General features: G+C 47.4%; 1 protein-coding gene across 3 annotated transcripts in view; it reads right to left on the bottom strand.

The window, feature by feature from the left end:
• The window catches only part of RTEL1 (regulator of telomere elongation helicase 1), a 99,066-nt gene that overhangs the window by 18,286 nt on the left and 64,492 nt on the right, over positions 1-16,288 (bottom strand). For all 3 annotated transcript variants that reach the window (XM_026652802.1, XM_026652803.1, XM_026652804.1), the window contains exons 28-31: positions 11,619-11,714; positions 5,954-6,164; positions 3,092-3,229; positions 2,349-2,465 (exon numbers count right to left, since the gene is read on the bottom strand). In XM_026652802.1, coding sequence (XP_026508587.1) covers positions 2,349-2,465; positions 3,092-3,229; positions 5,954-6,164; positions 11,619-11,714 — 562 coding nt within the window. The remainder of the gene's footprint in view (positions 1-2,348; positions 2,466-3,091; positions 3,230-5,953; positions 6,165-11,618; positions 11,715-16,288) is intronic.

Genomic DNA, 16,288 nt, shown 5'->3' with positions numbered 1-16,288 from the left:
TTGGTACCAACAGGATCTATCAAGTCGGGGAACACCGCTTTTTGGCAGATTCCCGAGGAGGGGAGGTCAAACCTGCTTCTTTGCTGCCTTCTTGGCAGAATGCTCCTTCCCCGGAGAGCGTGGAAGAGAACCTCTGTCAGATGCCACCATAGGAAACCACTGCCCCAGAAGGGTCTGTGATCCCGGATCGGATGTGTAGCGTAAAGACTTCTCCATCATGAGAAGTTTTAGCTGCAAGTCTCTCGTCTTCCTGGCACAGGGTTTCAAGTTGTGGCAGTGGGTGCACTTTTGAGGTGTGTCTCACCGAGGCAGCAGACACGCTGTGAGTGCCCATCAGAGACCAGGATTGAGGAGTCGCTAGTCAGTCAATGTTTAAAACCCGGGAAGCCGGGCATGCCCTTCAAAGTAGGGTTTCTCCCATGATGGAGGGTAACTATGTTACACTAAGGGGCGTCCTAACAACTGAAACTTAAATTCCTACAATAAGAAAAAAAGGTGTTATTTTTTTTTTTTAAGAAAATAAACAGGGAAGGGTAAGTAACTATTGACTAACTACTAACCAACTAATATTGTAAAGTTAAAACTAGAGAAAGCTAAAGTACACAAGTGCTGCAGTGTGCCATCAAACCGAGGGCAGTAGAGAAGGAACTCAGTGGGGTTGGTCGCACAGCGCTATGTAACTGCCTGAGGTGGCGCAAGATGGGAACAGTGCATGTGCGACCCAACCAGGCACTGCTGCTAAAAATCTCTGATTACAAGCGCAGAGGTGCAGAGTCACCTAAAGTGGAGCACCCACAGGGACACTCCTTGAAGCAGTGGCCATCTTTGGTACCCATCACTAGACAGACACAAGGGAACAAAGCTCTTGCAAGCTGAGAAAGATGGGTCCTTCAACCAAGGGGGGAGGGGGTTTGAAGTCTCTGAAAACTGAATATAGGTGAGAAATCTGCTTAGGAAATGATCTTTCACCTAGGAAGACAAGGGAAGCCAGCACCTTGTACTTCTGTGGAAAGTCCTGTCTGAGGGAAAGTCAGCCATGGCTGAGAAGAAGGAAGATCGTTGAGAGAAACCATCTTGAACAAAGTTTGTACCTCGCAAGATTAAGTTTTAGACTTTTACAGGTGTGTTTTCACTTTTACTTGCTTGTAACCATCTCTACTTTTATTCCTTTTAGTTGGCACCACTTAATATCTCCATAAATTTGTTTTATTTTTACTATAAACCAACTCAGTGCTGTGCTTGAAGGAAAGGGTGTATTTACCGCAGTTAAGTTAATAAGTTGTGATCTGCTTTTGTCTCTTTAAGGAACAAACTAACCTTATTATTTCTCTGAACTGTCCAGCAGAGGCCTGGACATTGCAGAGCACACAGTTTTGGGACAATCAGGGACTGGGAGTGTGTTGGAGTATCTTGCTGGCTGTAACTAAGATTGGTAGAAGCGAGAGTGGGGCTGTAGACAGGCTGCTAGGGTCTGAGTTACTGAACTATAGCATAGCACACAGACACTCAGCATGTGAGCTGCATGCTTGTTGGTGACTGTGAGCGTCCCAGGCTGGGAGCTACTGTACCAAGGCACCGTGAGACCCTCAGGGTTACCGGGTAAGGGGTGACAACCTCTCACTGGTCTGGATGGCACCCTGAACCCCATGGACACATACATTTCAAGTAAAATACCATCATCAAAATATGAATACCCCTCAGCTTTTCCTTCCTAACCTTGATCGATCAGTCCATCCGCCCTCACAGAGAGAGCGCCAATCACAACATGTAATTCGTGTTGTTCTAGCCAGGCCTTCAGCCACCCGCTGGCCAGGTTGTCAGTGGCACCTTCCTAATCAGCTTCATTTAACCCACCCCTCCTAAATTGCTCTCTTCTTGAAAGCCTGGAAAAACAGACAGGGGCTGCTGAGTGGCTGGAAGGTTAACAGTTCCTGTGCTCAGATCACGTTTCCCACCCTGGAGTAAATCAGGTGCAAAGACACACCCTTAGCTCAAACGTCTGACTTAAGGTGGTTATACCTTCACATACACTTGATCTGAATCACGTCCTTGGTGTTTCATTTTATACAATGCTAGCATAGTTTAGAGGCCTCAAAATCCATTTTCACTCAACACAATTTATTATTTGTTTGTACTGCCAAAGTACTTAAGAGCCCAGTCATGGACGAGGATCCTTTGCGCTAGGTGCTGTACAAACTGAACAAAAAGATGGCCTCTCCCCCACTCCCCAAACAGTGCACAATCTAAGAATAAGACCAGAAACAACAGATGGATATTGACAGACAACAGGGGAGTGCAAGAAAACAATCAAACAGGGAATTTGCGCTATTTCTTTATAGAAAGCGTACCTGTTCTATTCAGCCCAGAGATCAGGTGGGATCCTCCCTTGTTCAGGTGCAGCTGGGAGTTTAGCTGGCTGGATGAACCCTCCGAGAATGTTGTTTTCTGCAGACACTGCTTTTCCCCTATTAAATTAAACTAGTCAGCTAACAGTGAACGTCTAAGCTCCCCAGCCTTCAGAAGGTATGCGGAAAGCTGTTCATAGAGCCATCAGAGACCTGGAATTTCCTAGTATCTCTCTCCTCAAGCACTGCACCTGGAAACCACCTGGTGCATTTTTTTGGTGAAGAGAGGACCAGGAGAATGAATATCAAACCCGCCTCCCCCCCACTCCTCCACGATCCCATCCTTCTGCAGTCACAAAGCTTTCCTGGGTTTCAGGATGACAGATAAAATACACAGGGTTTGGCTAACTGTAACGAAAAACATCACAGAGGCATTGCTTTATACTGCAGCATCTCATACTCAGAAGAACAAACCCCGTCTCTCGATAACCCCCTCCAGATTGACAGGATTTGCGTTTCAGCCTCCAGGTTAATTAATTTTCAGTTTCATAAAAAGTTATATATACACACACACACACACACACACACACACTCTCTCTCTCTCTCTCTCTACCCCGCCCCCCTTCTATGTCTCATGAAGGGATACAGCTTACACAGTCATGGAAATCAGCTGATGCAGATTTGCTACCAATACTTTTGAGCTGATGGAAAACATCTACTAAAGCACTCAGCTACGTGTGCCTCACCTGCCTTCTTGGCCAACATCTCTCTTTCCTCTCGCAGGAGGCTGTGTTCAGGTTTGTAGCCACAGCCCACTCCAGTCAGACTACAGCATGCTTCGTCAAACTGCTTTTTATGCTGAGGTCGAACGAACTGGTAAAATTCTTTCATTAAAGAAAGAGGAAAGAAGTTCACACATGAAATGTATACATCCCAACACACAGAAAATTCCAGACACCTGCTGCTGGCAGGACTTGCAGTTCAGACAGCAGGTAAAATTTTCAATCTGATTTAGGAGCCTAAGAGACAAGGTGGGTGAGGTAACATTTTTTGTTGGACCAACTTCTGTTGGTGAGAGAGAGAAGTTTTGGAGCCGTATAAAGCACCCAAGTTCCATTCTCAAAAGTGACTGAGGCACTTAAGAGACCAAGTCCATTTACTCTCAATGAAATCCAGGCTCTTAAGTGCCTAACTCACTTTTGAAATGGGACTTTGGTGCTTTTGAAAATTTTACCCTATGTCCTCCCCATCCCACCCCCGGGGCACAGGCTTAGAGCTGTTACTGCCTCCTGGTGACAGATTGGGGAGGGAGAGCCCAGACTTGGGCTCTTCTCCCCCTCTCAGTCCCTCAACAGGAGGAGGCAGCAGGGACAGGGGGCTCGGGCTGTCCTCTCGCACTCCCAATCCCTCACCAAGAGACAGCAACGGGGCTCCCAGATGTCAGCCCCAGCAGTGGGGCTCACAGCAGGAGCTCTGCCTCCCGAGGCATGGTGCTGACGGCCCAGAGCCCAGCTGCCGCCTCCTGGTGAGGGACTGGGGGGGAAAGGAGCCTCCCGCAGGCTGACAGCAGGACCCAAGCAGAAATGTGAAATAATCACAGCCATGAAACTAATAATGTCAATTTCACTGCTGGTAGGCTTCCTGCTGTGAAACTGAGCCCCCCAAAGGCTCACAGCTGGGGCTGCCAGCACAGGGGGGCTAACAGCTGTAATCCCACACCAGGCTGACCACTTGGGCTGTAGGGGTAGGGGTCACAGTTGTGATCCCCGTGCCTACAGCTGAGGCGGTCAGCCCCAGGGATGCTGGGCTCCAGCTGTCAGTGTCCCACAATGCCCCTCTTCAGTCGGTGTAAGCTCTCCTGGTGAGGACATGGACTGCTGACAGAAGGAGCAAGTATGGACATGAACCATTGTTTTAATTACTGCTGTGACTGTACGTTGACTTAAGTTGACTTAATTTTATAGTGTACAAGCCCTAAGGCAGAGAGAAGGGTTAAGTCACATGCCCATGATCATACAAGTCATCAGCAGACAGGGGAATAAAACCCAGGTTTCCAACTCATAGTCCTGTGCCCTCCATTGCCTCCCTGACTAATCATGATGTTAGAAAAGGAAAAGAGCACAGGTTGGAGACTCCCTTAGCCCAGTCATTTCTTCCCCTATTTCTAAATTAAAAAACAGTAAAGTGTGGGGGACATGAATGAACTATTAGTTAGGAAATCAAAAGATGAAAAACCTGAGATTTACTGTAACACTAACTATTCCTATTGTGTTAGAAAAGGTGATTGGCATTTGGAGAAAAGCGAGCGTAAGTAACAGCAACAGTCAGAATCAGCTGATACGTGTTTTGGATTTAAAAAAATATTTTGTCCAAAGGAAAAGAACCACAAAAACAAATAACTCCCTAGAGCATATGAGGAAGATATAAACATTGTCAACTCAGAAATGTAAAGCACCGGAATTTTAAAAAAATCCCCAGAAGACCTCTCTTGCGTCTTCCCAGAGCAGATTCTGCCTCTCATCATCATCTCAAACACACATTCCTTCTAAACCACTAACACTTGCTTTCAATTGACCTAAACTAGTAACTTCTCTTATCCACAGCAACTGCTAAGAAATCAAAGTTTCATTATGCTTAAAAATATAATGATACCAACTCTCATTTTGAGACATTAACAACAATCCAGGGCATGTTCTAGAACAATACAACATAATTTCTCCTGGGCTGCCAGGACTCATGGGCCTTCAGCCTTGTGCTATGCTGCAGGTGTGTTATGATGCTATTATAATGTATGATATATCAACATGGGGGCACTGCATATTAAAACCAAATGCCAGTACAGGATTGATCGGTATTCAGCAGTGAGCCATGCTGGTCAGCTCACCAGCCTTCCTATCCAGCTCCCTTTTCACAGTAGCTGCCCATATCATTTCCCCACTACGCAACCAGTCAGGCCCCTCCCATTCCTATTTTAAAAGCTGATAAATAAGATCAGAAAAAAAAAAAACCATGGAAATTCCACACAAAAAACTTCAACGTAGAATTAAGGTAGCTCAGGTCCACTTCCTATCAACACAATCATCAAAAGTCAAGAAAAACATGTTAAACCAAAATTACTATCCATGCTAACCTCACAGTGACCTGCTTTACACATCCCAATCACCATCATTACCCCAAAAGAGACAGTCTCCACAGCTCTAAAGTAATGTCACTTTCAGTTCTAACATCAAACCACCCCAATGCACACAATCAATTTCTCACAATCACAGTCTTAATTCCACCATAGATTTGGATTAAGATATTTCCTATCGATATTAAAGTCTATACATGTATTAGCTGTGCATGAAAAGCATAAATTCCCTAACAATGTAAACTGTTTATTTTATTTCATGTAACCATAAGGCCTGTTTTAATATAGAAGCTAACTTGTAATGGCTAGGTTGATTAATGTTTGCACAGCGCTTTGAAAATGTAAAGCCCTATATAAATGCTAAGGATTATTAATGAATTTTTCTGCATTGTACTTGACATAGAAGTGCTTGCTTTGGGACAAGATCCCAAGAAAAAAAGCGGTGTCCCATAGGATACATTCAGGGAGATCACCATACCTCGCAGTAGGATATGCTTTTTCTGGTCTTCCATGAAAAGAGAGCTCATTTGCGATAACATGGCTTTGAAGTCATCGGTCCTCTTGTATTGCTGCAGAGCCTTTGAGAAGAGATCATAGTGTAGCTGGCTCAGGGCTTGCTTCACTGTTGCAATGAACAATGTGGCTCTGGTCTTCTTTGGCTCAGCAGGGTCTGCTACGTTGTCAGCTTGCTGCAAAAAGGCCACCAAGGTTTTTCGGTAAATGGGATGCATTAGAGAGATTAATTGAAATGGGAATAAGTAATCCCAGGAACTTTGTTTCAACATACAGCACCTCAATGAGATGCAAAACAGTTATCAATAAAGAGGACATCAGTTAACTACACAGCACAGAATCATAATGTAATGCTTCCTAATGACTAACATCCTGTTAACTCCATTATAAACAATGGCAGTTGCTCAGAAACGTGCATTACCAATGCACCATCTCCTGATAAACAAGTTTCAGTGCTGCAGGAGGGAACACAAACCCAATTGTGTCCGGCTGCTGGAAATTCACAGCTCCCTGGAAGAATTTAGCCATCCTCTGTGTATGTACAGCATGGGTTCCGTGAAACAGATGGAACTGAGCTCATCTTGGTTACTTTAGGACACACACACCCCAGCCAGTCAGCCAAAAACAGTTATTTTGGAAGATGAAGTTCTCCCAAAGGCCCCTCACTGAATACTGGGATGATCCTTCTCTGCTTGTCCCAGTGCTTCTCCACAAGATGGAATATTATTACTGGTAGGGTTTAATACAGGGATGGGCAAACTATGGCCCGCGAGCCGAATCCGGCGCCCTCCCTCCAGCGCTCCAGCCGGGGAGCAGGATTGGGGGCCGCTCCACACAGCTCCTGGAAGCAGTGGCATGGCCCCCCTCCGGCTCCTATGCATAGGGGAAGCCAGGGCGCTCCACTCTGCACACTGCCCCCGCTCCAAGCGCCGCCCCTGCAGCTCCCATTGGCCAAGAACCGTGTCCAATGGGAGCTGCGGGGTGGTGCCGGTGGACGGGGCAGTGTGCAGAGCCACCTGGCTGTGCCTCCCCGTAGGAGGCAGAGAAGGGACATGCTGCTGCTTCCGGGAGCCACTTGAGGCAAGTGCTGCCCGGAGCCTGCCCCTGCTCCCCAGCCCTGATCCTCCTCCCCCTCTCCAAACCCCTCGATCCCAGCCTGGAGCCCCCTCCCGCACCCCAAACCCCTCCCACACCCTGAACTAATTTCTGGCCCCACCCCAGAGCCCACACCCCCAACCAGAGCCCTCACCCCCTCCCACATGCCAACCCCAATTTTGTGAGCATTCATGGCCCGCCATACAATTTCTATTCCCAGATGTGGCCCTCCGGCCAAAAGTTTGCCCACCCCTGGTTTAATGCTTGGCCACTGTAACTCCAGAATGGAAGCAGGAATTTCAGGAGACAGGCTTGTACAGTGCAACACAGTAGGGATTTTCCTAAGGATATAACTTATATTGCTGTTATTCTATGATAGCAGCTGTGTTAACTGGGTCTGAATCATAGTGTGCTCATAAATCAGAACAGAATGCCTGTGGTATATTTTAATACACCCCTTCCTCATAAGCCTTTCCCTATGGCTATATCCCTTAGGGCAACAAATGGTGACTCCTTGGGGAATTCCAATACCTGTGTGTGCAACCATTTCCCAGACTCTTATTATATATGCTCCTAAGACACTCATCCCTGTAACATCTGGGGTCATTCACATAAATTTAGATGTTCACGTGTTCCCTCCCTCAAGGAAGAGGAACAAACTCTTATCCCCTTCCTTACGGATGACTGCTGCCTGCTTTAGAGGAACTGAACTCTGGGTGGATTGCTTTCTAGGGCAGGCAGGCAGCCAGGTCCATTGCACAACTCCGTTCTTAGGAGAAGGCCTGCCAAAAGAGATGAGTCTTGAATCACACCTTGAGGGCTACAAGACTGATGCAGCATGATCTAGGTGCCAGTGAATTCCACCGCTGAGGGCCCTCTGTTGAAAGCAACCTGCTCCCATTCCTGTTTGAGCCTGGATTTTGTCAGGCTCAGCATCCCTGAGCACAACTGCCATGGTGGGATGTGGAGCGACAGGTGGTCATTTCAACGGTTCGTTCCTAATCCATTTCAGGCTTTGAAGATAAACATCAGTATCTTGAAACAGCTCCAGAAGCATATGCAGTCTGTGTGTAGTGCTCGTATCAGTTTGTCCTACCTTGCAGGCAGACAGCTGCAGGATGAACCTACCATCGTTGGAGTCATCTTCAGAGTGCACTGCAATAGCTCAGCCCTGAGGTGACAAAAGCATGGCTGGCTGTGGCTAAGCCGACCTCTGTGAAGTTAGCATGTCATCTGTCTCCCAGTCACAGCTGCGATCTGAGCCGCCATGAGCAGTGCAAAAGAACTGAGAGGTTGCATGCCATCTTGTAATGGGAGAGAAGATGTTCTCTACGAAACGGGCATACGCAGCTCCAGGAACAGCCTCAAAATACGTCACCCTTTCTACTGGCATTAATTAACTATCCTCAACTGAGCCCAGTATTGTCTACACTGGATAAGGAGACAAAGCTAGGTGTCAGCAGTATATCAATGGCACTTCAGTACCATCTGTCATGGAGTCCCCGGGCGATGCTCTGGAACTGCTCCCCACAAAGCCAGTCAGGACTTTGGGGAGCCTCCTCTCCCTTGGAGGAGACTGTCTTCAGGGCAGGAAGCTTACACGGCTTCACCTTCCTGGGTCTCTCCTTGGAGCATTCAGCATATGCCCCTCCGTGTGCTTCCCACAGCGAGTCCACCCAGGCGGGGTCCTGGGGAAGCCAGAGGGTCCTGCACCCCCACTTCGCAGTCAGACGTGACTCTCAGCCAGCCAGAGAAACAAAGATTTATTAGATGACAGGAACACGGTCTAAAACAGAGCTTGTAGGTACAGCGAACAGGACCCCTCAGCCAGGTCCATTCTGGGGCCCAGCGAACCAGATAACCCCGTCTGCCCTCACTTCTCGTCCCCAGCCAGCTCCCAACTGAAACCCCCTCCAGCCCCTCCTTTCTGGCCTTTGTCTCTTTCCTGGGCCAGGTCACCTGATCTCTTTGTTCACCTTTAGCTATCCCCTTGCAAGGGGGAAAGGGCCCTGGCCATTTGTTGCTAGGAGACAGATTGTCAGCCATTTATGCAGACTGGAGACTTAAGAAATGCATAGGAGAAACTGAGGCACCCACACAGTATTCAGAGGAAACATTAAGAACAGTCCCACTTCGTCACACCATCAACCTTAATTCAGCCCCTGCCGTGAATATGCATTATAATGCAGTCTTTAATTACGTGATGGCCGCCTCATTCACCACATGCCTTTCAAATGTCTGCACAAATGAGGTAGAGGTCCTACAGACAACAGTCACCTTCTCTACACAACCCTGATTCATTCCCAGAGCATTGTCAATCCCTGTGCATTAAATGAGGTAGGAATCCTGTGAAAAAAAAGTAGTATGTGAACATGTAATTAAAGAATGTATAATATAAAGCATCTACGCAAGAGGGTCTAATTCAGATTTCACAAGCAACCTCAATGCGGGCATTCCTTACCAACTGATTGCTTGACTTTGAAACCTTAATGTTCATTTAATGTAGTTTTTAAATGTAATTTCCTGTTTTTTTTAAACTTAAAAATTGAAAAAACAAAACCAAAAATTCCACCATATGGAACCACACTGACTCTCACACGAGTCAACAGCAGGGTTAGGATCTTTAGACCCATAGCGCAGTCCTCTACCACTCAAGCTAATTGAAATAACTAGTAGCAGGAGGCGGCTAATATCTTCCAGGGGGACATGCCTCTGGAGGGGGAAGGAGTCACACTTTGCCAGTAAGTTTCACAGCTAGTTGCCAGACAGCAAAGGAATGATGAATCTCAGCAATAATGGGTTCAGTTCCAGGTTTGGTAGGGGCTTGTGCTCTAGAGATAAGAAACCCTTCCGCCCCGGTCCCCTCAGCCTTTCCCTGCCCTCCTCTTCTCCTATTCCCCCTTCCCCAGCAACTGCCTCTGTACCTCGATGCTATTTCCTCTCCTGCAGGTCCGGGATGTCGACAACCTTGCTCCTATACTTCCCCACACACTCAGCTCCTGTTCTTTCCATCCTGCTCCCCTCTCTTCCCCCCTTCCCCATCTGCTCCTATCATTCCTCACCCTGGCTCCTGCGTTTCTCCTCACCTCTCCTGGGGCTCCCGCTCCTAATTCCCTTCCACCCAGGCTCCTGCCCTTGTCCCCTAGCTCTGCAGCTTTTCCAACTTGTCCCTTTGTTCTTCACTAACTCTGCATCCTGTTCTCACTTTCAGGTGACATTGTAAATAAGAAGCAGGCAGCAGTATCTCCCGTATATGTAAACGAACTTGTTTGTCTTCGCGATTGGCTGAACTAGAAGTAGGACTGAGTGGACTTGTAGGCTCTAAAGTTTTACATTGTTTTGTTTTTGAATGCAGTTATGGAATAAAAAAATTCTACATTTGTAAATTACACTTTCACAATAAAGGGATTGCACTACAGTACTTGTATGAGGTGAACTGGAAAATACTAATTCTTTTGTTTATCATTTTTACAGCGCAAATATTTGTAATCAAAAATAATATAAAGTGAGCACTGTACACTTTGTATTCGGTGTTGTAATTGAAATCAAGATATTTGAAAATGTAGAAAAACATCAAAAAATATTTAATAAATGTCAGTTGGTATTCTATTGTTTAACAGTGCGATTAATCGCGATTAATTTTTTAAAATAATCGCATGAGTTAACTGTGATTAATCGACAGCCCTAGGAACAAATATTTAATAATGGGCTCTTCAAAGTTAGCAGAAAAAGGTATAACACGATCCAGTGGCTGGAAGCTGAAGTTAGACAAATTCAGACAGGAAATAAGGCATAAAATTTTTATCTGTGAGAATAATTAGCTATGGGAACAATTTACCAGGGGTCGTGGTGGATTCTCCATCACTGACCATTTTTAAATCAAGATTGGATATTTTTCTAAAGCATCTGCTCTAGGAATTATTTGGTAAAATTCTACAGCCAGTGCTACATAGGAAGTCAGACTAGATGATCACAATGGTCATTATTGGCCTTAGACTCTATGAGCATGCTCAATGCAGACAGAATCTTCAGAAAATTTAGCTGACAAACTAACAAACCTCTACTGAACTTGTGCAAACTCCGATTTTTCAGGTGCTTATAACTTGTCCAAATTTGGACATATTTTCATAGGGATGGAAAAGGCACATCTTTAACACTTGGGTGACATCCCTGCCAAATTTCAAGTCCCTGCTCCAAAGCCTGAAGGTGCTAGAGCTTTTTTCTTCAATGGTTGTAAGATTTTGTTTTTTTACATGGGCAAAACAACTTATTTTCCCCTAATCTAATTTTTGGAAATGGGTGGACCACTGTAGCTGAAAATTCTCCCAAAAATTCAATCTGAGTCAGACACTCATCATGGAAATTTTCTGGTTTAAGTTTGGCCAGGATATAAGAAAATTGGAAACAGGGTCTTATACTGGAAACTGTTGGGCAACTTTAACTACAGATGTTGCTACATGCACCGCCTATAAAATATGTAAGATATCTGGTACAGCCTTTTTATCTCAGATAAACTGTTCAATACAAACACATACCAGATTGTTGACTATTTTTATTTTCTTTCTTCCTCCTTTCTGCTCATCTGTTAACCTCTTCTCGTACTGAAGGGAGAGTGTTGATAAACGTTTTGCCTGTAAAGACAGCATTAAAAGGCTTTAGTTTATTTTGTCGTCCCCCCCCCCCTCCTTGTCATTTTCTGTAATAAAGGTAGTTAATCCCCCACAGTGACATCACTCCAAGGAGACAAAGCAAATCATGACAAACTGTGTCAATGAAGCACATAAATTTGGGTTTCTGGAAAGGCACTCGCCTACTGGATGATTCAGAAGACAGTGAATGAAGCACAGGAACAAAGAAATAAGATATGGGGCAGTTCAGAGAGGAAGAACACATTCATTTGAATGTGTGGAATGGCCTAACTAGAAAATGATGTTGGCATTACAGTGGGTGAGTAAGGCAGAGGCCACTCTTTTGTTCCTTCCTACTTCCTCCAGAGATCCTCATATCAAAGAACTATAGAAATTAGAGATAAACCTAACCTGTGGAGATTGCTCTCTGTAAGGCAGTCTTATTTTTTATTTTGAAATGACCATTGTATGCAAAACTAATTCAAAATATTCCCTGTATAGACATCTTTTACAATGCAGAGAGAGAACTGGACAACTGGCTGACAAAGCACTGCAAAAGTTCACATCAAGAGAAACTGTGTTCCTTCCTTAATGGTTTAGCTTTCTTTCCCTAGCAAGGACTATTCTGTGCCCACAAAGGTTATGAGGGCAAATCTGGCCTTAAGAGAGCTGAGTTTTAAGGAATACCAACAAGTCATGCCTTAATCCAGGCTATGAAGAGTCTTTATCCAGTTGTATTTCAGCATTCCATAAAGCAGACTGTAGAGTACAGGGTCATGAATCTGCTGTGATGAAAACTGTAAGCATATGTAATTCTTAATATACTGATCCTTTTCAACATTTTGAGTTTATTTTATTTATTCAGAAGACAATAGTTTATTATAAACTGAACCTTGAGGCAGATAGTTGAAAATTCAAATAAGGCTTTTTTTTTTTTTTAATCTTTTTTTTTTAAATCAAAGATTGATTTAAATGTTAAAAGATAGGATTTTGATTCCCTCCCCGACCCTGAGTTCCCTCCTTTCAACAGATAAATCAGACAAGGACACTGCCTAGCATATTAAAATGCAGTCATGCAGAAACTTTACCTTTCAAAGTCAGTCAGAACAGCATTAGGTGACACAATGGTAAAAACACTGATGGCAGCTCTACCCCTAGAGCTCTCACCATTGCTAGAAGAGGGTGAGCTGCACTAGTTAAGTTTTCCTTAAAATTGTGACTCTAGACAAGGTTCCAGAGGAGAATGGATGTGCTAGGGAAGTGTGGAGAGGGGTACAATATTTTAATTGCAACAGACACTCCCTTAGTAGTATAAGCAGGGTCAAAGATAATGAAAACGCCCATCTGAGCGACACTGATGAAGCAGTGGGAGATCCCAAATTTTTAGGTCTCCACATTCCTTTTGAGGAAGCAGATATATCGAACGACTTATTTTCTCATTGCTTGCCCAAGAAAAGGTTAACTTATTGAGAACGTGGCAGACAGTGCATTTTCAGGATGGTGACTAAAAAACGGTTACTCACCTTTTGTAACTGTTGTTCTTCAAGATGTGTTGCTCATGTCCATTCCATTGTAGGGATGCGTACGCCCACGTGCGCGGTCATCGAAGATTTTTGCCTTAGTGGTAGTGCAGTGGGGTGGTCACCCGCTCCTGCCCTGAGGGGTTTAAAACTGCCCTGGAGGAGGGCTGTGGAAGGGCAAGACGCCTGGGCTGATTGGGAGGAAGCAGGCTCAGCTGGGGCCACGCCCCAATCAGGGCCCAGCTGGCCCTATACAGGCTTGAGCCAGGAGCTCAAGCAGGAGTCTTACTCTGACTGGAGAGAGAGACAGGCCTGGCTGCAGTGAACTCACCGGGGACCTAGAGTGAGGCAGGGCTGGGGAAAGGCCTTGGGGGCTGGGAAGCCCTAGGCCAGCAACTCCCCAGGCTGCAGGGCCTGGTCCTAGGCCCACATAGGTATTGGGGTTGCAGAGGGGCAACCTGAGGGTGGGTAAAGGCAGCCAGTCCAACCCCTTGTTGCCTGTGATGATTGGCTGATAGACTGCAGTGTGGGGCTAGATGGTGACTGGCAGTAGCCACGACTGAGGCGATGTGGGGATAGGGGGTGGGGGTTCCCCTGGGTGGGGAGACCCAGAGAGAGTGGGGCACTGCCAGGGGGGCAGCACCCAAGCCAAGGGCACCAGGGTCCGGGAGGGACACGGGGGCCAACGGCAAGCTGATCACTGGCCTGCAGAGGGCGCTCCTGGGTCAAAGAGCTAATTCCCGAGGACGACCAGCAGGAAGCGCTGCAGGGGTGAGTCTGCGCCGTGCTACAGGTATCCATAGGGCCGGCTGTGTTGCCCCCTTGAGTGCCGTGCTCATGCGCTGGTATATCAGGGGTTGATGGCCCTACGCCCTCTCTGTTCCTTCTTGCCGACAACTCCAACAGAGGGGCAGGAGAGCAGGTAATGGAACAGACATGAGCAACACATCTCAAAGAACAATAGTTACAAAAAAAGTAACCAACCGTTTTTTCTTCTTTGAGTGCTTGCTTATGTTGATTCCCTTGTAGGTGACTCACAAGCAGACTCCTCAGAGGTGGGCTCGGAGTTCACAACCTCACAGATTGTAGCACTGCTCTGCTGAAGCCAGCGTCTTCTCGAGCTTGCTGGGTCAGCGTGTAATGCAATGCGAACGTGTGGACGGACGACCAGGTCGCGGCCCGACAGATCTCGTGGATCAACACCTGTGCCAGGAAGGCTGACGATGACGCCTGAGCCAGCTCATCGCAGTGGTGGATACAGGCTGTGATCCAGGACGAGCTTCTGAGTGGACACTGGGTGACCTTTCATCCTATCTGCCATGAACATCTGTGTCAACTTACAGAACGGCTTTGTTCTATTTATGTAGAAAGCCAGCACCCTTCTGATGTCCAGGGTGTGTAGCCTCCGCTCCTCATCTGATGCATGAAGCTTAGGACAAAGGACTGGTAGATATATATCCTGGCCAGTATGAAACTAGGTCATGACCTCAGTCAAAAACACCAGGTGCAGCTGAAGAAGTTGTAGTCCTTGAAGACAACTATATAGGGCAGTTCTGAAGTGAGCATCCTGATCTCCGATACCCTACAGGCCAACGTTATAGCGACCAAAAAAGAAACCTTCCAAGAGAAGAGTAGGAGAGAGCAGGAGCCAAGGGTTCGAAGTGGGGCACCCATGAGCCTGGACAGCACGAGATTCAGGTCCCACAGTGGGACCGGTTCCCGGACGTGTGGGTAGAGGCGCTCCAGCCCTTTCAAGAACCGCACCGTCATGGGGTGGGCAAAGAGGGACCTGCCCTGAACCGGGGGATGTAACGCCAAGATGGCTGCCAGGTGGACCTTGACAGAAGAGCGAGACAACCCTTGAAGCTTAAGATGCAGCAAGTAGTCCACCAGGATGTCCTGCAGCGAAGCCTGCTCGGCCCGAAAGCACCGTTCCGAGGCCCAATACTCGAACCTTTTCCATTTTGCCAGGTAGGTTGCCCTGTTCGAGGGTTTCCTGATGTCAAGAAAAACTTGCTGAACATGAGCCAAACAAGCTTTTTCATCCACGCTCAGCCACGCAACTGCCAAGCAGTGCCGCCAGGTTCAGATGCAGCTAGGCTGCGCAGGTGAGCGGGAGGCAGAAGGGCAGCAACAACCAAATGTAGTGTCCCTGTCCCTTCTCCTGACAGGTCCAGAATGAGATTGCCACGACCTTGGTGGTGGGGCAGCTGGAACAGCTTACTGCGGCATGTGGATGCCCAGCAAACGGAGGGTGGCTTTGGTGTCCTTCACCCCATGCAGCCTTGCATCCGTTTGATCAGAAAACGGACCGTTCCCATCAAAAGGAAGGTCTTGAATGGAGGTCTGCATCTCCTGGGAGAGCCCAGCAGTTTGAAGCCAGGAGCTGTGCGTCATCACCACCATGGATGCCACCACCCCGGACGCCAAGTCCGCCACATCCCACGCAATCTGCAGGGCGCAGAGGGCCGCTGAGGTGCCCTCCTGCACCAGGGTGATGAATTCCTGGGCCCAATAGGTGGACCAGCACCTCCCTCTTGGCGAGCTGCATCGAGATAACAGCGACCGTGACCATGGAGCTGGTGACCAACAATAAGTCCCCGCTGATCTCAACGATGGCACTGGCGACCGGCGGTATGGAGGTGGAGAGCGCACCATCATCTCGAGGGATCAGTGGCACTCCACCGCTCTCTAGGGAGCCTTGTCGGCGGGCTTGCTCTCTTGGGGAGCCTTAGCCCAGATCTGTGCTCCTTCGACACCTGGGCTCTTGAAGGCATTGGTGCTGGCAGGGGAGTCGGTCCAGTCCCACTCGCAGGAGTCGGAGAAGGACCTTTCAGTGGGCTGACGGCCCCGACTGGAGAGGGCCAACTGCGGGGGTCCAAGGTAGGCAGGCGGCTTGGGGCAGGCTCTTTGCTTACTGCTAGCTGGCCCTTTTTTGTCGGCGCCAGGGAGCCATGCTTCTTAGCCCTCTTCTGGAACCAGCGACGCAGAGCGGTGACAAGTGGGCCCCGGTGCTGGTGGCGCACTTCGCACCAATGCTGAGGTGCTGGGAGACTC

The sequence above is a fragment of the Terrapene carolina genome, unplaced genomic scaffold, assembly GCF_002925995.2.
Source record: "Terrapene carolina triunguis isolate 2854851 unplaced genomic scaffold, T_m_triunguis-2.0 Scaffold130, whole genome shotgun sequence".
NCBI lineage: Eukaryota > Metazoa > Chordata > Testudines > Emydidae > Terrapene > Terrapene triunguis.
This window is presented reverse-complemented; position numbering and strand designations above follow the sequence as displayed.